This window comes from Microcaecilia unicolor, chromosome 3, assembly GCF_901765095.1.
Source record: "Microcaecilia unicolor chromosome 3, aMicUni1.1, whole genome shotgun sequence".
Taxonomy (NCBI): Eukaryota; Metazoa; Chordata; class Amphibia; order Gymnophiona; family Siphonopidae; genus Microcaecilia; species Microcaecilia unicolor.
Window position 1 is genome coordinate 32,154,592 of NC_044033.1, and position 24,024 is coordinate 32,178,615.

Here is a 24,024-nt window from a genome sequence, read left to right on the forward strand (position 1 = left end):
CTTTGTTCAAAAAAGGTTATGTTGTCTTTATGCACCGCCTAAACATAGAAATGGAGGTAAAAGCAGGACTGGATTCCTTTGCCTCTTCTCATCAGTCCTTACTTGCACTGGTGCAGACAAGCCGTCTGGCTGGCTGGGGAGCGAGGGAGGAGCGGCGCGCGCCCTCGGCCTGCTCTCTGCACTTTGCTGACGGTCCCTAGCGCTGCTCTCCGGCCGCTCCTCCCGGCTCTGGCCAAGCTAGTGTAGAACCGTTAGCGTCGCGAGGGCCGACGTTGGAAGCTGGGGAAGGGCGCGCGCCTCCTCCTCGTGCCAGGGAGGCGTGTACGGCTCGGGCCCGGAGTGCAGGGGGGCGCGAGGCAGGGGTGGTGGTGGTGTGCGGCGCCGCGCGCTCAAAGTTCCTCTTTCCGCGAGCTGTGGTCTCATGACATATTGTGTCACTCGCTCCGGCGGCCGGGCGGAGGGGGCTGCAGAAGCCCTCCGAGCTAAATTTGGCGCTGGGCTGCTAAGCGAAATGCCTTTAGGCTCGGACGGCACTGAGACTACAGAGGAGACTGGCAGAGCCCGCGCGCCGCGTTAAAATGATGATTCACTGGGAATCATGGCAAACGGGACGGGCGCGAGTATGCTGAAGTGTGTGGTGGTCGGCGACGGGGCGGTGGGCAAAACGTGCCTGCTCATGAGCTATGCCAACGATGCCTTTCCCGAGGAGTACGTGCCCACCGTCTTTGACCATTACGCGGGTAAGTGTCGGCTGATCGGAGCCCGCCCGCTTCTAGGTGTGCAATCGGCAGCCTGCTTGACAACTTTTGCAAAACTTCGCTCTTCCTAGCGCGGATTTCCATTTCTGACAGGTGTCGTCGTGCATGCAACAGAAATGTTTGCAAAACGAGCCGGATCTCGTTTTAAGATTGCTTGCACAAGAACTGGGGGGAATCACGACGCCCAAAAAGTTTAAATGAGCCCGTCCCGTCCTCGTGGAGGAGTAGCCTAGTGATTAGTGTGCAGTGCTCTCTGATTCTGGGGACTTGGGTTCGATTCCCACTGCAGCTCCTTGTGACTGTGGGCAAGTCACTTAACCCTCCATTGCCCCCCAAACAAGTACCTGAATATATGTAAACCGCTTTACAAAAACCTCAGAAAGGCTGTATATTAAGTCCCATTTCACTTTCCCTATTTCAGATTCTAAATGGAATGTTGCTACTATCTAAGATTCTACATAGAATGTTGGCTACTGTTTGAGATTTTACATGGACTGTTGCTAGTGGAGGAGTAGCCTAGTGGTTAGTGCAGTGGACTTTGATCCTGGGGAACTGAGTTCTATTCCCACTGCAGCTCTTTGTGATTCTGGGCAAGTCACTTAACCCTCCATTGCCTCTGGTACAAAATAAGTACCTGAATATATGTAAAACCCGCTTTGAATGTAGTTGCAAAAACCCTCAGAAAGGTGGTATATCAAGTCCCATTTCCTTTTCCCTCGTAATGTTCTGTTGTTCAAAGTACTTGAAAACGAGGAGCCCAGTAAGCTTTTTCTCTATACTATACACTAGTGCAGGGCTGTGCGAAAACAAAGATCAATCGATTGTGCCATGTGGCCGGCCGACAACATATTTTCCCGAGTCTCTTAATGTTTATCAGCTGGAATGCTAGATAATACTGTCTGTACCTCTCTTCCTGCATGTTTCTCGGATTTGGCTGAATAATTGAAACCACTTGACTGCTCAGCAAGTTGCTTTCTCTTTGCTCTTGTGAAAGCTGATCTTTTTTTTTTTCTCCCTCTGCAGTCAGTGTGACAGTGGGTGGCAGGCAGTACCTGCTCGGACTGTATGACACGGCAGGACAGGTGAGGCCCTCCAATGGAGGTTTCTATATTATGCGAAATTCTTTACCCTGGCCCGGAAGGGTTTATTTGCAATTTGAGTTGAATTCCCTCATTTGTGTTGAAAAGATTGGTTTCTGTGTTATTACGGGTATTTTCTTGGGGAGAGAAGGCGGCCCAATTTTATTATAGCCTGGTAAAATATTGAGTAATAGATACATATGGACAGAGAGTTTGGTTTGTGTTGGTAAATGGGAATAATTTCAACTACCTTGGGACAACATATAGGTAGCCTGGTGCTTCTGATCACTATGATTTGAAAAAGGAAACCAACCAGTGCATTTATTTTTGTAACTCTCTTGAAGTAGAGAAACAATGTTGCAATTGGCTGACAGTGTTTGAACTTTGGCCTGGGTATCTTTATTACAGTCAAGGGGTTCGTTCTACTGCTTAATCGAAAAATACTAATTCTCTGTCAGTACATTTTTGAAAGTTATGTTCCCAGACTGAAAATAAAACCATTTAAATCTGTGTAAGCATCCTAAAACTATTTTTGCACAGGTGTGTGCTTCTATTTTCCTTGCTAAAATGTCAGGCCAGGCAGAAATTAAAGCAAACTGGGTTTTTTTTCTCCTTTATAAAAAATATGCAGCAAGTCAAAAGCAAATTAAGGGGCTCTTCTATTAGAGAGTGCTAAGCCACATGTGGTTAGCGTGCATGAGACTAGGCTACCCCACAAACTTGTTAAAAGTGTTTTGTGGTATTTTGCTTATGTAGACGCTAAACTGCATGGTAAGAATTAAAAAAAAATGTTTTTGGGCAGCGTTGTTTGCATTAACAAACTTAACAATTGGCATACGCTAACTGCTTAATGCAGAGTTAACACAGGAGCACTAGTGTCTCCTTAATAGGAGATGTGCCTGTGTTTTTTGCAGGTCTCGCACACTGATGGCATTATTACTGCATGCCCTGCAAAAGAACAGAAAGAAAAATGCCCTAAAAATGGAAGTGCTAAGTTTGCAGTTAGCACATGGCAAATTTCTGCATTAAGCTACGTAACCTGCAAATTTTAGCACATTTTAATAAAAGGTCCCCTACGAAAACAATGATCTGTCACTGTGATTTTTTTTCCCCAGCCCAGCTGTATAAATCTTCAGTGGTCATCTGCTAATAGCTATTGCATGTTATCTGCAGTTGGCCCTGTGGCAGGTAATGCGTGATAACGTTAGTCACTGACTCAAGATAATTTGTTAGATTATGGTCAAAGCCCCCAGTTTAATATTGCAGATTTTTCAGGATCCTGCAACAAGAGTTTGCAAATTCTGCTGCAGAATTTTCAAAACTCTGTGGCAGTTGTGTGTCACATTTTCATAGATTTGCGATTTGTGTAATTTTATTTTATTTTTGTGTGTGTTATATAAATGTGTCATTTCTTTCACTTCTTATATGCCCAGCTGATCTTGCCTCCTTTTTTAGGGGAAAGGGATTTTAGTGGTCCCTGGTGCTGAGGAGGGAGATAGTAAAGAAGGGAAAAGATTTGGAGGGGGGGAAGGGGATTGCAGAGAGATAGGGGGATGGATAGATGAGGATGCAGGGGGAGGGAAGGATAGGGAGAATCATGGAGCAGAGGAGGGAAAGGTGGAGGAGAAAAGAGGGGACCCTGGTAAGGAGAAGAATGATCCCTCATACCCCAGAGCCCCTCTGAACCCATCACTCTCTCCCTGCCTGCTACTTTACATGTACTCACAACCCACATCACCACCTCTAATCCCCTCACTCATGCTCTTTCTTCCGCGTACACTCCCAATCCATATGTTGGATTTTGCCTCTACCTTTGACCTGCTTGCAGTAACAAGGTCAGGTGATCAAGTGTACTCGTGACAGCCATTGGAGTCGGTCCAGCATGGACGGAGAAGGCATTGCTCCCTAAAAATAGTTTTGACGTTGCGAAATACAGTTTCTGCTGTAACTGCTAAATTGATACCCTTGCAACTTAAGGCAACTCTTCCCCCATCTCAACATAATGACACCCACTCATTTATCAGGGTTAGTTCTGCTTCCCGTTGCTTTTGGCTATTTTGGAGCAGGGTGCTTTACTATCCCTTGCCTAGGTGCTGGGAGACGTATTTTTTGATGATGTCGGCTGAATCGTCAAAGGGAAACAACACAGGAGCAGAGGGTGACAAAATGACTTCCAGCCTGCCTCAGGGGTCATAAGAAACACTCTATGTTCAGATGGTGATGTTTAAGCCTGGTGCATTGAGGGGGGGGGGGTTCCTTTTTACTAAGCCGCGGTAAAAAGTGGCTTGCGGTAGTGTTGGTGCGGGTTTCGGGCGCGCGCTGAAATATTTTTCAGTGCATGTACCAAAAATGCGTTTTTTAAAAAATTTTCCCCGACATTGGACGTGCGGCAAAATGAAAATGGTCACGTGTCCGTTTTGGGTGTCTGACCTTCCCACCAGCCATAGACCTAGTGGTAAGGAATCTGTGCGGTAACGATGCCCTACGTGCGTCAGATGCCACTTGGCGCAAGTCTGCTACGCGCGGCAGAATGGACGCGCGCCAACAATGAAATTACCGCAAGAGCCACACGCGGTAGTTGGGCTGTAAGTTAATTTTGGCGCACGTTGGGCACATGTAGATGCTTACACAGCTTAGTAAAATGGGCCTTCAATGAATAAACGCTTCAAGGTAACAAACTGCCTGCACTCGATGTACAATGTACAGTCTCTCATGAAACAGCTCTGAACACACAGCCTTTACCCCCTAAACTGTACCGTTCCCCAGCGGCGTAGCAAGTGCGGGGCAGTCCGCCCCGGGTGCATGCTGCTGGAGGATGCAGAGAGCAGCCGTGCGCCTGTCGGCTCCGCTGGTTCCCTGCTCCCTCTGCCCCGGAACAGGTTACTTCCTGTTCCGGGGCAGAGGGAGCAGGGAGCCAGTGGAGCCGACAGGCGCGCGCGGCTGCTCTCTGCACCCTCCAGCAGCCAAGAATGCAGCCGGGGGGGGGGGGTGCCATTGCGTGGGGGAGGGGGTCATGCTGCACCCTGGGGGGGACGAATGCCGCTGCACCCAGGGGGAGGGGTGTGTGTGCGCGCAGTGGCGATCCGCCCCGGGTGGCAGCTGACCTAGGATAGCCACTGCCGTTCCCTCAGGTTATTGCAGCCCAAATGCTTGACCCTGCATGTTTTTAGCATTAAATCTAAGCTGTCAAATTCCGGACCATTCCTCTAGTCTCACTAAGTCCTTCCTCGTGTTATCAGGGGTGTCTACCCTATTGCAGATTTTGGTGTCATCTGTAAAGAGGCAAACTTTACCAGGTAGCCCTTCAGCAATATCACTTACAAAAATGTTAAAAAGAACCAGTCCAAGCAAGAACTGAACCATGCATCACAGCGCTAGTAACAGCCTTTTCCATAGTGCTATGTTTTGCCTCATTTCTCACTAATCGCGGAAGAACATAGAAGTATGTTGGCTTAAATTTTAAGGGGCTTCGACGTTGGCTTCAGAACTTTTAGTACAAGAACAGTGCTGGGCAAACATTTACGGTCTGTGCCCTGAGAAAGGCAAGGACAAATCAAACTCGGGTATACATATAAAGTATCGCATACCATGTAAAATGAGTTTATCTTGTTGGGCAGACTGGATGGACCGTGCAGGTCTTTATCTGCCATCATTTACTATGTTACTATGTTACTCTTTTGGGGATCTACATGGAATGTTGCTACTAATTGGGATTCCGGAATCTTGTAAGTCTTTAGGATTCCAGAATCTTCAGTAGTACAAGAGCAGTGCTGGGCAGACTTCTACGGTCTGTGCCCTGAGAAAGGCAAGGACAAATCAAACTCAGGTATACATATAAAGTATCACATACCATGTAAAATGAGTTTATCTTGTTGGGCAGACTGGATGGACCGTGCAGGTCTTTATCTGCCATCATTTACTATGTTACTATGTTACTCTTTTGGGGATCTACATGGAATGTTGCTACTAATTGGGATTCCAGAATCTTGTAACTCTTTAGGATTCCAGAATCTTCAAAACGTTTAGTGCAAAAACAGTGCTGGACAGACTTCTACGGTCTGTGCCCTGAGAATGTCAATGACAAATCAAACTCAGGTATACATATAAAGTATTGCATACCATGTAAAATGAGTTTATCTTGTTGGGCAGACTGGATGGACCGTGCAGGTCTTTATCTGCCATCATTTACTATGTTAATATGTTACTATGTTATGAAAAAATCTGGATACCTGTAATAGAATAAACTAGTACATAATAAGTTCAATATTGTAATTTTCAGTATAGAGACTCACTTTACAATATTATTTGACTTTCACTAGACACTCGTGTTGTTTGTATATTGTAATTGTTTTGTTGTATTACTGATTTGTATTAGTAAGTTTGTACTTAAAAGATTACAATTTCAAAAACATTTACACACTTTTTGTATTGTAATTTACAAAATTTAATATTTTGAACTGAAAAGAAAATCTATATAGCATGAGTTTAAAATTTTTCCATTAAAATAGTAGATGTGTGAAATAAACCAAACCAACACCCAGCAGTGGGGGGTGAAGATCAAACCAAAAAGGTTTGACCAGTGCATATCCCTCATCCATGTCTATACTGCCCCGGGTGTGGGATCTTCATTTATTTATTTCTCTCACTAGCTCCTCTGTAAAATACTGGTTTCATCAGACTTGTGCACCGCACGAGCAGTCTGCTATAAATTAAAGATAGCACTTTACAGCCAGGGAAGACAGTGTACACTAATCCGTGGAGTTTAATTTGAACAATAATGAGAAAATAGATAATTTTTCTCTAGCCCATAAAAGTTTGTCTAAGCACTTCATAACCAAAGACGGTCTTGAAATATGAATACATTCTGAAGATTGAAAAACAGACTTTCCTACAAGCAACAACACAACTGGGTAGAGGTTTTTATTTTTTGGGCCATTTCTTTTTTACTCCTTTTGGCTTCCAGCTGTGTTGCAATAACCCTCTATTAGAATTATGATTCCATGGATTTTCATTCATAACTGCCTGGCAGTTTCTGCATTTTAATCCTCTTTTATTTTTTTCCCCTTCCCCCATTCTCAGTAGTTAGGGCTGTGGAGCTGGAAGCAATTTTGGGTGGAGTTGGTCAGTAAAAATGTACCAATTCCGACTCCAACTTCAAAATAAAAACTTACAACATTATAGGGCTGTAGCTTGAAAAACTTTAAGCACGATTAATCACATAATTAAGGTTTTTTTACTTGTTAATTTCCCACTGCAGCTCCTTGTAGCTCTGGGCAAGTTACGTAAGCCTCCATTACCCTAGGTTCAAAATAAGTACCTGTATATAATATGTAAACCACATTGATTGTAACTATAGAAAGGCGGTATGTCAAATCCTATCCCACTTCTCTTCCCTTAAGGACTGATAATCTCCCTCCCTCCCTCCCACTTCCAGATCCAACATCTCTCTCTTCTCTTCCCCCCAGGCCCATTATCTCTGTTTCTTACCTGGAGTCCTTTTTCTTTCTTTCTTTCTTTCTTTCTTTCTTTCTTTCCTTCTTTCTTTCCTTCCTTCCTTCGTTCCTTCTCTTTCTTTCTTTCTTTCTTTCCTTCCTTCGTTCCTTCTCTTTCTTTCTTCTTTCTTTCTTTCTTTCTTTCCTTCCTTCCTTCGTTCCTTCTTTCTTTCTTTCTTTCTTTCTTTCTTTCTTTCTTCCTTCCTTCCTTCGTTCCTTCTCTCTTTCTTTCTTTCGTTCTTTCTTTCCTTCTCTTTCTTTCTTTCTTCATTCCTTCTCTTTCTTTCTTTCTTTCTTTCCTTCCTTCCTTCGTTCCTTCATTCCTTCTCTCTCTCTCTTTTCTTTCTTTCTTTCCTTCCTTCCTTCCTTCCTTCTCTCTCTCTTTCTTTCTTTCGTTTTTTCTTTCTTTCCTTCCTTCCTTCCTTCTCTCTCTTTCTTTCTTTCTTTCTTTCTTTCTTTCTTTCTTCTTTCTTTCCTTCCTTCCTTCGTTCCTTCTCTCTCTCTTTCTTTCTTTCGTTCTTTCTTTCCTTCTCTTTCTTTCTTTCTTCATTCCTTCTCTTTCTTTCTTTCTTTCTTTCTTTCCTTCCTTCCTTCGTTCCTTCTCTTTCTTTCTTTCTTTCTTTCGTTCTTTCTTTCCTTCTCTTTCTTTCTTTCTTCATTCCTTCTCTTTCTTTCTTTCTTTCTTTCTTTCTTTCCTTCCTTCCTTCGTTCCTTCATTCCTTCTCTCTCTCTCTTTTCTTTCTTTCTTTCCTTCCTTCTCTCTCTTTCTTTCTTCGTTTTTTCTTTCTTTCCTTCCTTCCTTCCTTCTCTCTCTTTCTTTCTTTCGTTTTTTCTTTCTTTCCTTCCTTCCTTCCTTCTCTCTCTTTCTTTCTTTCTTTCTTTCCTTCCTTCCTTCGTTCCTTCTCTCTCTCTTTCTTTCTTTCGTTCTTTCTTTCCTTCTCTTTCTTTCTTTCTTCATTCCTTCTCTTTCTTTCTTTCTTTCTTTCTTTCTTTCTTTCCTTCCTTCCTTCCTTCATTCCTTCTCTCTCTCTCTTTTTCTTTTTCTTTCCTTCCTTCCTTCCTTCTCTCTCTCTTTCTTTCTTTCGTTTTTTCTTTCTTTCCTTCCTTCCTTCCTTCTCTCTCTTTCTTTCGTTCTTTCTTTCTTTCCTTCATTCCTTCTCTCTCTCTCTTTCTTTCTTTCTTTCATTCTCTCTATTTCTTTCTTTCTTTCCTTCCTTCTCTCTTTCTATCTTTCTTTCCTTCCTTCCTTCCTTCCTTCGTTCCTTCTCTCTCTCTTTCTTTCGTTCTTTCTTTCCTTCTTTCTTTCTTTCTTCATTCCTTCTCTTTCTTTCTTTCTTCGTTCCTTCATTCCTTCTCTCTCTCTCTTTTCTTTTTCTTTCCTTCCTTCCTTCCTTCTCTCTCTCTTTCTTTCTTTCGTTTTTTCTTTCTTTCCTTCCTTCCTTCCTTCTCTCTCTTTCTTTCTTTCGTTCTTTCTTTCTTTCCTTCATTCCTTCTCTCTCTCTCTTTCTTTCTTTCATTCTCTCTATTTCTTTCTTTCTTTCCTTCCTTCTCTCTTTCTATCTTTCTTTCCTTCCTTCCTTCCTTCCTTCGTTCCTTCTCTCTCTCTTTCTTTCGTTCTTTCTTTCCTTCTTTCTTTCTTTCTTCATTCCTTCTTTCTTTCTTTCTTTCTTTCCTTCCTTCCTTCGTTCCTTCTCTCTCTCTTTCTTTTGTTCTTTCTTTCCTTCTCTTTCTTTCTTCCTTCATTCCTTCTCTCTCTCTCTCTTTTTCTTTTTCTTTCCTTCTCTCTCTCTTTTTCTTTTTCTTTCCTTCCTTCCTTCGTTCCTTCTCTCTCTCTCTTTCTTTCCTTCGCACGCTCTTTCTTTCATTCCTTCTCTCATTGTCCAGCACCTCTCCCTCTGTCCTTTTCAACCCCATGAGCAGTGACACAAACTTGGTGGTGAGCAGCATCCATGCTCTTCTCATGGCTACTGGATCTCACCGTTTCGGCTGTAGCTCTCACCACCACTACTAATACTACTACTACTTATAACTTCTATAGTGCTATAAGGCATACGCAGCGCTGTACATCACACACGAAAAGACAGTCCCTGCTCAAAGAGCTCACAATCTAAATAGGATAAACACACAGAACAACTAGGAGGTAAGGGAATTAAAGAGAGGTGGGGATAAAAGAGGTACAGGGCAAGCGAGTAGTGGTTAGGAGTCAAAGCAGTGGCCAGTGGCCTCTCCAGTTCTCACAGGTTTGCAGTTCACTTCCCCACCCTCACCCAGTGTTCAGCATCTGCCCCCTCTCAATCCCTTCTGCTAACCTACCTTAAAGTGGTCTTCTGTTGGTCCTCGGCACTATTGCATATATGCTGCCTGCAGCCTGCTCCAAAGCTTTCTATCTGGCCCATCCTGCCTCCTTTGATGTCACTTCTGTTTCTGCATGGGCGGGATGGGACAGAGGGAAAGTTTCCGACCAGGCCAGAGGCACCATAAGTGCAACACTGATGCTGATGTGGGCTTACAGAAAACCACCCTTAAGGTAGGCCAGCATTGTGTGTGCGTTTGTGTGTGCGTTTGCATGTGTATGTGTTTATGTGTGTGTGTGTTTGTGTGTGTGCGTGTTTGTGTTTGCGTTTGTTTATGTGTGTGTGTGCGTTTGTGTGTGTGTTTATGTGTGTGTGTGTGTTTGTATGTGTGTTTATGTGTGTGTGTGTGTGTGTTTGTGTGTGTGTTTATGTGTGTGTGTGTGTTTATGTGTGTGTGTGTGTTTGTGTGTGTGTTTGCGTTTGTGTGTGTGTGTGTGTGTGTTTATGTGTTTGTGTGTGTGTGTGTGTGTGTTTGTGTGTGTGTGGGGGGGGTTGCGGGTGGCTTTTGTGGTCGTGTGGTTGGGGAGTTTGCCAGCAGTCTGTAGCGATTCCTAGGCAGGGGGAGGAGTACGGAACCACTCCCCCTGCCTGGGTCGTTGTTTGTTGGAGGGGGTTGCCAGTTGGTAGGGGTGCCTTTATGGATCCCTTTACTCTCTGTGTTCCGCCCTCGAGGGCGGGGCAGAGAGACATGGTGAGTTGGATGGCTTCACCACCATGAACTTACGAACTGTTTAGGGATTTTGCAGATGGCTTCAGCAGGTTGTCTTCAGAATGTTGAGGTAGCGTTTTATGTACAGATGGGGTGTGGCTGAGGGCGGGTCTATGAGTGAGGGTGACTGGTCCTAGCCTATGAAGACTACAGGATTTTTGTGCTTCTCTGCCTTGGAGTGAGCTTCAGAACGTTCAAGGTGGGATTTATTAATATAGATATACAGTTTTTGTATATTCATTTGTACTGCTATATGTATACTAATGTATATATTTAATATGTCCACTTTTTTTTTTGCTATTTAGACATTTTTTCCATTTTTTCTTTGCACTTTGCTTTATTTTCTGTTCTTTACTTATATCATTTATATGTATGCATATGCATAGCCTTTATAATTTGTGTACTATGGGGCTCATTTTCGAAAGAGAAAAAAGTCTAAAAAGTGGCTTTTGAACAGTTTTCTCACAAAAACGTCCAAATCGGTATTTTCAAAACCTATTTTTCAGTTTTTTTTTTCTATACTGTTCATCTGCAATGTGTCCAGATTTCAAGGGGAAATGTTAAGGGTGGGATTTGGGAGTGTTCCTGAGTCTTAAATGTTTTTCAGCCATAATGGAACAAAAGAAAACTAAAAGTAAGATGTTTGGAGGTAGACCCGTTTTTATAACAAATAAGGCTCAAAAGGTAATCTAAATGACCAGATGACCACTGGATGGAATCAGGGGTGACCCCCAAATGCCTCTCCTGTGGACATTGACCTCCTTCCGCCACACAAAAATGTGAATAAAAATATTACCAGCCTCTATGCCAGCCTCAGATGTTAGGTCTATTAGAGCAGCATGCAGGTCCCTGGAGTGATTGGTGCAGTGCACTATGGAGTGGAAGACCCAGGTCTCTCTACCTGTCACACTTGTGGTGGAAATTATGACCCCTCCCAAAGTCACCAAAACCCTACTGTACCCACAAGCTGCCCTCTTCACCCATAAGGGCTATTGTAGTGGTATACAATGGGGGGGGGGGGGGGGGCAGTAGGTTTTGGGTGGGTTTTGGAGGGCTCAGGAGACAAGATGAGGGAGCAAAGGTGAGTGAGATGTGTACCTGGGAGCAAATTTATTAAGTGCACAGAAGTTCCCCATTGCTCTCCTGAGATGTCTGGGGGACCAGTCTGCTAAAAATTGCTGAATCCTCCTACACCCAAATGGCTTGATTTTCTACGTTTTGCACTAGTTTGTTTTTTTTTAAACATCCAAAGCACAAAACCTTGTTCGAAACAGTATTTTTGAAAAAAAAGATAAGACCTTTTTCTTTTTTTCAAAAATGACCTTGTTTCCTGATCAGATTTTGGACATTTTGTGCAAAAAAGTCCAAAGTCGGACTTAGACGTCATATCGACAATGCCCCACTTTGTTTCCTATTTCTTCTGTGCACTTTTTAACTAATTTTCATTTTATTTCTAGCAATATACAGTTATCATCTAGTGGATATGTGTATATCGCTTTTATGTCCATAACACAATGCATGATTACTATTAACAGATGTGCACAATGCTCAAAACATTTTCTGTAGTCTACTATGCGATTTTTCACTTTGCACACTTCATTTTTCTATAATCAGCTGCATTCACTTTGGTCACCAGAAGACACATTAATTTAGTTCCGCACACACACACACACACGTGTCCTGTTATTTCAACCATCGTTAACATTTACATTTCATAATGTATCCATACAATAATCACCAGTGGACCAGCGTACATTTGCCCATGCTTTTGTGTTCTTTTCCCGCGTCTTTTAAAACATTACGTCACCAGTGCTCTGTTTCACTATGCAGTTTGCCACTTTCAGCTTCTGCTGCATTTTTTTCCCCAAAAGGTCTTTTTCAAGGTTATGTATTTGCACTCTCTTTATCAATCTTATTTTTTAAAATAACCGATGCCTGTTGATATGTATGTGTGTTTTGATGCCCTGCTTCTCATCTTTTTCTATCACAAAGAGAGATTTTTATCATTTAGTATTGTTGTTTTGGATAACTTATATTTTTATTAATGATATATATGTGTGTGTTTTCAGTAAAGTAAACTATATTTTACATTTTATATGTTAATCTAGATTCCTGAGGCAGGCCTTTGGCTGAAACGCAGTGCTATGTCGTGTCTTCTATCAATAAATATTGTTTCATTGAAAATTTGGTGTTTCCTTGATTTGTCCCCAGTTTGCCTGGTCTACTCCCCACTGTTCTTGTTTCCTAGTTTTCTGAACAGTTATAAGCATAACTTGCATGTGAATGTGAGAGGCTATTTTCTACAGTTGCCCCATGTGACAGGACATAACCATTGCTCCCCTCCCCCAAACATCCATAACTTGCCTGATTCTAGTTTGGAAATGGAACACAGCTTTGCTACAGAGCCCTTGATCTGGTCTCTAGAGAAGAGGTTTTTGCACTCCAGGACACTTTCTTGGCTGTGTACCTCAGAGTTTCTTTCTTATATGTTAGTGAAGCCATGTCCAGTGCATCCCAGCTACTCCCTCCTCCATCATGTAAAGGTACAGGGGGTTCAGGGCCTCTAGACCACCTGGTGGGGGGGGAGCACTTGACTACCAGGTAGGGGCTAGAGGTCCACCGGACCTCCAACCCTCTTTTCTGTCAGGGGTTGGGAGTTGGGTCTCTTGATTGGGAAGGGTTGGGTTTCTTGTGGTGCTTTGGGGGGGAGCGGTAGATCACCAGGGTCTTTGTCTGGGGTGGTGGTTGGGCGGGCTGGAGGTCCACCGGACCTCCAGACCACATTGGTGTTTGACAGGTCCGGGCTTTTTTTTTTTTGACAGCCTGGACCTGTCAGACAACTTCTGCAGGAGGATTGTGTCTTGGGCACATGCCCAGGTACAGTCCTCCCGCAACTTAAGAGAGAAACTTCACTGGCTCCCACTTAAGGAACGCATTGAGTTCAAGATCTGCACAAATCATTCACGCAGACGCCCCAATCTACATGCTAAACCTCATGGACCTACCTCCCAGAAACGCCATAAGATCATCCTGCAAATTTCTCAATCTGCACTTCCCCAGCTGTAAAGGACTAAAATACAAACTGATGCACGCCACTACCTTCTCTTACATAAGCACGCAGCTGTGGAACGCACTACCTACAGCCCTGAAAACTATTGACGAAACAACTTTCGCAAATCTCTGAAGACATATCTCTTCAACAAGGCCTACAAAGTGAATCCATAGCCTTACTAAACTACCTCACCAACCCACCCAGCTATGAAAATCCACTTTCTATCACTTTCCTTTTTCTTCCCATACTTACTCTCTGTTCATTACTAATCGTATCTGATATCCTGGAATGACAATGACATAACAAAACTCTGTAAGCCACATTGAGCCTGCAAATAGGTGGGAAAATGTGGGATACAAGTGCAATAAATAAAATAAAAATAAAATGATCAGAGCTAGCGTTATTGCCCCGCACTGTTCTGGCGCTAATTTTGGAACAGCACGGGGCTTCTGATCATTGGGCTGTCGATTCTTTTCAGCATAGGATGGCCAAACTTTAATGGAGCCTGTGTTCAACTCCACACTAAACTTCCTGCACTTTATTTCACTGTCTTCAAAATGTGGCGAAAACTACGGTTGACACGGAGACTTTTTTTTCTTCCTCCTCTTGGCTGCCTGATTCAGCAGCTGCTACAATAAGTCTGAAAATAGTCATCTTGGGCTCCATTCCCAAGCCAGCTGTCTGCCTAGTGAAACACACAATATAGTTCTGTTGTTTATTTCCCCCCCCCCCCCCCCCCCTGAGAGCCACATCCGGTTACAAGTTGCAAGAAGCATGCTTGGTTTCTGTTGTTTTTGGTAAGGCACTGGCCACATAGGAGTTCAGATGTTCAGGTGCTAAACAGCTGCTAAATTCATGGCACCCAAATACTGATTTGTCTGTGTTTTGTGAAACAGGCAATTGCCCACTTCAGGTCATGCTTTCAAAAGTACACAGGGGCCGGCAAAGCTGCGGGTGTGGGTTATCTGGCTGCAGTCTAACTCCAGAAGTGCTGTTGCAATCGTCCAGAAAATAAATTACAAAAAAATCCAAAGCTGCCGAGAAGCATATTTTTTTTTTAACATGCATTTTTTTTTCTGTTTCTGTAGCTCATGTTGTGTGTAGGTACTCTGGCTAGCTGGAGGGCAGTGTCTTGGTTTCTCAGCAAATTATCAGTTAGGGGGGTCCTTCTGCCAGTACAAGCTGCATTCCGTTCTGGGCATCTTTCAGAGCTTTACTGAAACATGCATTTAACAGGAATAAAGATATGCCCTGGCTTATGCTTTACAGGAAACTGAAAACTAAAAAAAGGAGAAAAAAAAGTCACAGAGTAGCTTACTTCTGGATTTGGAACCCACAGGCTTTGTCTTGATCTGCCCAGCATTGCCCTCTCGCCTTAGAATGCTCAGGAATGCATTTCTGGTGCTAGCTTCCCTAGCCTAGTGGTTAGTGCAGCGGACTCTGATCCTGGGGAACTGGGTTCAATTCCTACTGCAGCTCCTTGTGACTCTGGGCAAGTCACTTAACCCTCCATTGCCCCTGGTACAAAGCAAGTACCTGAAAATATGTAAACCGCTTTGAATGTAGTTGCAAAAACCTCAGAAAGGTGGTAGATTAAGTCCCATTTCCCTTTCCCTATTTCAGATTCTAAATGGAATGTTGCTACTATCTAAGATTCTATAGAATGTTGGCTACTGTTTGAGATTCTGTTGCTACTATTTCAGATTTTATATGGACTGTTGCTAGTGGAGGAATAGCCTAGTGGTTAGTGCAGTGGACTTTGATCCTGGGGAACTGAGTTCAATTCCCACTGCAGCTCCTTGTGACTCTGGGAAAGTCACTTAACCCTCTATTGCCTCTGGTACAAAATAAGTACCTGAATATATGTAAACCGCTTTGAATGTAGTTGCAAAAACGTGGTATATCAAGTCCCCTTTCCCCTTTAGAAGCCCTGAGGACCAATCTGGCTCCTTTGGGATGGAGTGCAGGTCTTAGATTCAGACTTGCTGTGAACTACTGCTATTATTATTACTACTTATCATTCCTGTAGCATTACTAAAGGTACACAGTGCTGTACACAAAACACATAAGAGACCAGCCCCACTCCACAGAGCTTAAGTAGTAACACAGTAAGTGCTGGCAGATAAAGACCTGCACGGTCCATCCCAGGGGCGTAGCCAGACTTCGGCAGGAGGAGGGTCCAGAGCCTGAGGTGAGGGGGCACATTTTAGCCCCCCCCCCCCCCGTGCCGCCGACCCCCCCGGTGCTGCCACCACCAACTTTGCCCCTCCACTGCCGACCCTCTCGACCCCCCCCCCCTCCCGCTGCCAACCTGCCGTCGCCTGCCTGTGCTGGCGGGGGACCCCAACATGCAGGACGTCAGAAACAGAAGGAAGTCTTTTGCGAGAAGAGGACCTCGGCTGGCGGGGGGTTGGGGTCCCCCGCCAGCACAGGCAGGCGATGGTGGGTTGGCGGCGGGAGGGCGGGGGGTCGAGAGGGTCATCGGCAGGGGGGTCCAAGGCCAAATCTATGGGGGCCCAGGTCCCCCCTGGCCCCATGTAGCTACACCACTGGTCCATCCAGTGACTAGAGTTCAATCTGGCACTCTGGACAGGTTCTGCTTCTTCATTAATCTATCTCTCCCTTCCAGTTTTGGGACACAGACCGTGGACGTCTGCCCGGCACCGGCCCTACTTCCAAACTACAATCTATTTAACACAGACAAACAGGACAATTGCAAGATTAGGGAGTTTCATTTATTGTGGAAAATGAATAAAAACAACAGGGCTATAAACAGGAGAGTAAGGATTTAAGATTTAAAAGCAGCCTCAAAGAGGTGGGATTTCAGGCTGGATTTGAATAGGACCAGAGACAAAATATGGCATACTGCCTCAGGAAGTTTATTCCAGACATAGGATGCAGCAAGATGGAAGAAATGGAGGTTAGCATTGATGGTGGAGGAAAAGAGCATAGGTAAGAGTGGCTTATTTGATGAGCAAAGGTCCCAAGGAAGAATGCAGAGAGAGAAGAGAATTATTGAGCTGCAGAATGAATGTCCTTATAGGTCAGGAAGAGAAGTTTGAACTTTATGTGAAAATAGATAGGGAGTCGGTGAACTGACTTGAGAGGGATTATGTGAGTAGCAATATTGGTGGAAGGTAACTGTTGCAGTAGAATTTTGAACAGATTGAAGGGGAGAGAGATGGTTCAATGGGAGACCTGTGAGGAGCAGGTTGCAGTAGTCTAAACGGGAAGTATTGAAGATGGATAAGGGTTTTGGTACAGTGTTCAGAAAGAAGAGAGATGGATTTTGGTCATGTTTTAGAGCAATGGTTCTCAACCAGTGTACCTAAATGTAACTTACCTTGAGCTACTACTGAAAAAGGTGTGAGCAAAATCCCCCCCCCCCCCCCAAAAAAAAAAAAAAAGTTTTTTTCCCTCCCTTCATAATCAGCTTTGAGGGGGATATGATACAGGTTTATAAAATAAGTAGTGTGGAACAAGTAAATTGCAAACATTATGTACCTTTTCAAATAAGACTAGAATTGGAGGGCAATCCATGAAACAAACTGGTACCAGATTTAAAATGAATTTGATAATGTTTTTTTCTTTAAACACATAAATTAAGGAATCTTTTGTTACCTGAAGACCTAGTCAAGACTGACATTTATACGTGGGGTTAAGAAAGGTTTGCTTAAGTTTCTAGAGGTCTAGTCCATTAAACATCTAGGCAGGTATGAGGATCACCACTTTTTGTTTTTGGCAATGAGTAACAAGGGAAACTTCCCAAGTACTTCTGACCGCTGCTTGAGACGGGATGTGGGGGCCCTTTGGTCTGGTCCAGAATGGCACATCTAGATTCCTCATTTTGTTTCCATTTCTAACCTGCTCAAAGAGACTTATCAAAAGGATCCTTCATACAAGACCTGACATCAAAACTGTACCGGAATAAGTTAACATCAAACTATTTTTATTTGGTTACTTTAATCACATTGTCATTACTGAACGTTACTACCCTTTGATCTCAAATACCTGAAATGAATTGTATATCTATTTTCTTCTAATTTACTTTATATTTTCTATAATTTAATTGTAATAATCTGTACTTCCCATTCTGGAAATGGCGATCGCCACTACGGTATAATGTAAGCCACATTGAGCCTGCAAAGAGGTGGGAAAATGTGGGCTACAAATGCAGATAATAAATACAATTTTTCTGTTTTGCCTTGTATTTATTTCCTAGCCTCTCTTTACAATTTCATTTACTAACAGCATGCACTAATGACATTGATGTGTGCTATTTGTTGCAGAGTCCATTGCATAGATTGGGGCCCTGTTGCAGGTAATTGCACGTTAACTGTTAGTAAATAGGTCCCCATATGAAATGGTGGATTATTGCTTGGGGAGGGGTGAAGGTATTATAGCTCCTTGGCAGGTTGTACAGATTTTACAATAAGCTGGATTTGTTCCAGCTGCTTTCCCCAGGATTGGAAGGTTGATGCTGTTTCTGAAATAGGATACATTTCCTCTTACATGGCTTCTCCTATGGGCACGATTTGAATCGTAGCCTTCCTCATTCAGTATACAATGTAATCTTGTAACCTGCATGTACTGTAAGGTTCAATGCAGATAATAATGAAGAAGTTGATCAAATTTTGGGAATTACAAATCGCACTTAAAAAATATGTAAAATAAAAAAGCTAAACATAGTTCGAAAATTACAAAACAAGCGTATTGTATACTAAAATAATAAAAAATTTAAGTCTTAGTTTAGATCCTAAAAGTTAAGTCTTTTAGACATTTTCTAAATACTAAATAAGAACCAATTCTCCTTATATCATTTGGCCCAGAATGCCAGATATGTGCGGCTTGATAGTGAAGAGTGGCATGATAACGCTTTTTTTTTCTGAACGATAAGGTTTCAGATTAGGAGAGAAACTGATATAAGAGTTTCTGGCAGATTTATGAATATCCTTCTCCAAAGAGAATATTAATACAGCTTAAATAAGATGGAGCTAAGCCAAATAATATTCTATAGACCAAAGTACAGATCTTGAACTCAGTGTGTGCCGCAGTGTAAAGATTTTAACAAAGGCTTAACTCTTTTGAGATGACAAACAGAAAAAATGAATCTAGCAGCAGTATTTTGTATTGTCTGCACCTTTGTCTCCAGTAACTTGGAACAACCAACAGGTCGCCTAAGTTAGGCGCATGTAAGATATAGAGTTCTAGTATTTAACGTGCAAGACCGTTGGTGTTGCACATGTATGTGATACTTGAACACTAAGCACTAGGTTCTATGTATGGCACAAAAAAAATTCTATTCTATAAGCTGTGCTTAAAGTTAGGTGCGGTTTATAGAATAGTGGTTACGCCTGGGAATCATGCCTAACTAGGCGTGGCCATTTGCACCAACCAAAACGTGATGCAGATGCACACGGTCGCATATCCCCGTTATTCTATAACAATGCGTGTTAATTTTTAGGAACACCCCTGTTACGCCCATGACCCTCCCATTTCTGTGCCCCCTTTTTCAGATTGCATGTAAATGCCAATTATAGTGCCAACAATTACTTGTTAAAAAGCCAATTATTGGTGCTAATTAGTTCGTTATTCAGTTAAATTGTGCTGCAATTTTGACGACTTTTATAGAATTTTTCTTTTTTGGGAAGCCAGCTTTGGAACGCTTTACCAAGACCCATCCGAACAATCGATGGCCCTTTGCCCTTCAGAAAAGCGTTGAAGACCCATCTCTTTAGAAAAGCCTACCCCAATGATCCAACTTAACTAAAGTCCACCCACATGATTCTGTACCGATGATTGTTACACATCGACCATATCTCCTAGTCTCCTTATGTTCATCCCTCATCGTTTTCCTCTCCATCCTTCCTACGCCCATCTCCCTACGCTCATTCCCTTCTACACTTAATCCTTCCTATTACTTGTTACTTATTCATTAACCACATTATTATTATGTTTTCTACAATTTGTACAATCTTCTTAAAGACCTTGTTATTTCTTTTTCTTTTTTACTTGTTACTATGTAAGCCGCATTGAGCCTGCCATGTGTGGGAAAGCGCGGGGTACAAATGCAATAAATAAGGGGGTAAGCGGTATTGTATAAGTTTAGCGCACAACTCGCTGAGCATAGAAATGTAAGGGCTTGTGGGAGGAGTGCCTAGGTGGGGCTTAGGTAGGTTCTGCATTTTAAGTGTGTAACTTGCAGAATAGAGTCAAAGTGTCGTATTTAATGTCGGTGTCAACACAGACTTATATACCGCTACCCTCCCTGAACTGGTCTGGTGCATTTTACATCATCAAATAAGAATAGCTAAACAAACAGTACAAATTATAACAAAATGCATAAAATCAAATACAAAGCACTATAATCAGACAACCAGAAAACAAATAAGTCTTAGGGCTCTGCTTACTAAGCCGTTCTAGAGGCGCGTTAGCATTTTTTAGCGCACGCTAAGAATTAGCCTGCGCTAACTGTGTAGTTGCCCATAATCCCCTGGATTGTATATTGTGCGCTTAGGTTTAGATGCCAAAATCGGCACAGATTCTATAACACCACGCATAACTTAATTGGTTTAACAAGCTAATGAGGCTGGTAACAGCACTTAACAAGCAATAATGAGCACTAATTGGCACTTATAGGAATTTAGGCATACAACTCACTAAGCGTATTCTGTAATGATGCACGTTGAACTTATAACACGCGGAGGCAAGAATGAGCGTGGTTATGGGCGGGGAAATGGATGTTTCATGGGCTTTCCAAAATGTGGGCGCCTAGTTATAGAATATGGGCCAGTACGCCTTAATTTACACATTGAGATTTACACCAGGTTTTCGTTGGTGTAAATGGATGCATGCAGATATTTGCGCCGAAATATCAACTAAGCATAGTCTATAATCAACACCTAAATCTAGGTGCCGATTATAGAATATGCTTGGCATTGATTTCAGCACCAATTTTTTAAAGTGCCATATATAGAATCTCCCCCAATATTCCTATGGGTCTCTACACAGCGCGTACTAATTTTTAGCACACGCTAAAAGCGCTAACACACCTTAGTAAACAGGACCCTTAATTTTCTTACGAAAAGAAAAATAATTAACATGTATTCTAATATCAATGGGAAGTACATTCCAATAAGGAACCATAAAATTAGAGAAAATTTGTTTTACCAATCCTAAGAAATCATATACCCTTCATGGATATTGGATGCACTATTAATAAACTATGTAATCCTTCTGACAATCTTCTACTACTACTACTACTTATCATTTCTATAGCGCTACTAGATGTACACAGCGCAGTACACTTGAACATGAAGAGACAGTCCATGCTCGACAGAGCTTACAATCTAATTAGGACAGACAAACAGGACAAATAAGGGATAAGGACAAAGGGTAGCAAGATTCCAGAATCCCAAAGAGTAGCAAGATTCTGTGCGGAATCCTAAAGAGTAGCAACATTCCAGAACCCTAAAGACTACTACTACTACTACTATTTATCATTTCTAAAGCGCTACTAGACGTACGCAGCGCAGTACACTTGAAAATGAAGAGACAGTCCCTGCTCGACAGAGCTTACAATCTAATTAGGACAGACAAACAGGACAAACAAGAGTTAAGGGACTATTAAAGTGAGGATGATAAAATAAGGGTTCTTCCAGAAGAATCACAGATTAAATTAGTCAGCGGTTCAATTATGCCTGCTATTGACATGATGCGAGTGCACAATATGTCTGCGCATAAATGCTAATGTATGCTAGTATTATATAATGTATATTCTGGACACCAAAGCTGCCATTATATAATTAGCACATAGCATGCTATATATTTGGTGACATTTATAGAATTGGCCACAGTGCAAGATAATGCACAAGAAAAAAACCAAAATTTCAAGTTAAGTGTTATGATGTGGAAAAAGTCATTTCAAATGAATGCACATCCCTCCTGACCACTAGGCTACTCCTTCACTTAAAAATGTCTAATGCACGACGATAGTTTTTTTTTTTTTTTTTTTGACGTGCACGTTTTTGCATGCTGAAAAGCAGTGTTTGAGGACAGCATTAGAAAATTGCTACAGGTGTCCAGATATCTTAGATGACGACACGAATAGAAAGGATAACAGGATTGAATTTGTCAGCTGACCCCCACCACACATTTTTATTTTTATCAGATATAAGAGAGCAGGGGTAGTGTAGCTGAGGTGCCAAAACATTAGCGCTGTTAGGCTGGCGGGTTATACTAACCAATTGTAAAAATCCAGGGCTGCTCATCCTCAAGTTATGGTATTCAGATGTAGAAAACAAACAGAGATGGAGAGAATCTTAGTGTGCGAGTCAGATTTCAGGAGATCCCTAATGAATGTGCATGCAAAGATTTGCATACCTACTTCTCCACTTGTATGAGTTTATGGTGATTTCAAGAGGAGTAGAAAAGAGGGCGAGGGTAGGACTGGAGCTTAGTGGTTTTATATATTCAAGATTGGGTGTGGAGATCGGGAGGATCTATTGATGCAGCTGATACAGTAACCTCTTGGATTTACACTCTACCTAAAAGGAAGTATCAAACATATAAACGGCGAGTGACCGTACTCACTCGCAAATGCGCAGTAGAGACTTCCCTGTCTGTCCCGCCCCCACGTCAATACGTGATGATGGGAGGGGCGGGACAGAGAGGGAAACTGCGCTGCCGAGGTTGCTACCCCTCCCCCCCCACTTGGAGTCGCCGCCTCCGCCACCCCTCCACCCGGCCCGGGCCCTTTCTTCCCTTCTGAACTTACACATCCATTCGCCGAACGCAGCAACGCACATCAGCTGAGCTGCCCCTTCCTTCTCTGCCTGTGTCCCGCCCTTGCTGACGTTACGTCACAGGAGGGCGGGGCCACAGGCAGAGAAGGAAGGGCCCACGGCAGCTCAGCTGATGTGCCTTGCTGTGTTCGGCAAATGGATGTGTAAGTTCAGAAACGAAGAGAGGGCCCGGGCCGGGTGGAGGGGTGGCGGCGGCGACTCCGAGGGGGGAGCGGTGGCGACCTCGTGGGGGGGGGGGGGGGAAGGAAAACTCCAATACCAGCCCGTTTTTACGGGCTCAACGGCTAGTTAGTTTGTATAAAATGCAACGTGTAATTAAACTCTGGAATTCGTTGCCGGAGAACGTGGTGAAGGCGGTTAGCTTGGCAGAGTTTAAAAGGGGGTTAGACGGTTTCCTAAAGGACAAGTCCATAAACCACTACTAAATGGACTTGGGAAAAATCCACAATTCCGGGAATAACATGTATAGAATGTTTGTACGTTTGGGAAGCTCGCCAGGTGCCCTTGGCCTGGATTGGCCGCTGTTGTGGACAGGATGATGGGCTCGATGGACCCTTGGTCTTTTCCCAGTGTGGCATTACTTATGTACTTATGTCCTCTACTTGGCTCACTTTTATTACATAGAGCAGTGATTTAACCTATTGTGATGTCATAGTGGCTCATTCCACCAATAAGAGCCAACCTCATTAGTGATGTCACAATGGCTTGATTGTATAGAATGTTTGTACGTTTGGGAAGCTCGCCAGGTGCCCTTGGCCTGGATTGGCCGCTGTTGTGGACAGGATGATGGGCTCGATGGACCCTTGGTCTTTTCCCAGTGTGGCATTACTTATGTATTTATGTACTTATATGATTAGGTATAGATGCTGCATCCCTTTCCTGTAAGAGATGAAGGAGCTAATGAACATAAGTTGAACTTTTTGATTACCCTGTGTGATGTCACTTGATTGTGGGTTTTTTTCTTTGGTGGAGGGGGGGGGGGGTGATTATTTAAACTGAGTAAAGAGAAATTAAACTGCACAAAAAAAGAGAGAAGACCCAGGGATAAAGATCCTTTTTGATGGTTGTACTGTTCACACCTTTCTTAATAAAAAGATACGCTAATAATAAAATCTGTTTGACCAGAAGTGGCATGCATTAGTGATTTGCTTCGGGCACGGTGATAAAACTTGGTATCTTTGCTCTTAGCTTGGGTAAGATTGATAAACTGTTTTTCCCTTAGGTAAGGTACATTTTCTTTCATTTGTCTGGTTAGCAGAGGTAGTAGGCAGTCGATGTTAGAAATGCAGGCAGGCTCAGTCTGCAATTCTGCTGTTTTTTTTTTCTTTTAATGTGTTCCTATTTAGAGGTAGCGAAAGGACTGTAATTTGCAGAGGTCAAGTTTAGTGCCCTTCAGCAATCCGTCAGTGGTTTCCCTTCAGTGGCTGAAGGTTAGATTCCTTCTGGAGCCCTGCCTTAGATCTATTTCTGGTGCCTTTCTAAAAACAGATGGTTCTGATTGAGGACCTTCTCAGATGAATGCCTCTATAAAGTCACAAAGCAAACAGATGGTTAGTAACTCAGAGATCACAAAATCAAAAAGTTGCCAGGTTATAATTTTAGTTTTTTTCATCACATGAGCTTTAACCAAACTTCTCCACAAAGTCCTTTTTATATCCTTTCAGACAAGACATCCTGTTTTTAAAAAAAAGCGAACAAGCCACTTACACTTTTTTTTCGAGTTAAGAAGATGGTAATCAATGACTTCTAAATTGCCATCCCATTCTGTTTCCAATT

General features: G+C 42.9%; 1 protein-coding gene across 1 annotated transcript in view; it reads left to right on the forward strand.

The window, feature by feature from the left end:
• Positions 1 to 301: 301 nt before the first annotated feature.
• The window catches only part of RHOQ (ras homolog family member Q), an 81,117-nt gene continuing 57,394 nt past the window's right edge, over positions 302 to 24,024 (forward strand). The window contains exons 1-2 of the mRNA XM_030195812.1: positions 302 to 740; positions 1,782 to 1,840. Coding sequence (XP_030051672.1) covers positions 599 to 740; positions 1,782 to 1,840 — 201 coding nt within the window. The 5' untranslated portion in view covers positions 302 to 598. The remainder of the gene's footprint in view (positions 741 to 1,781; positions 1,841 to 24,024) is intronic.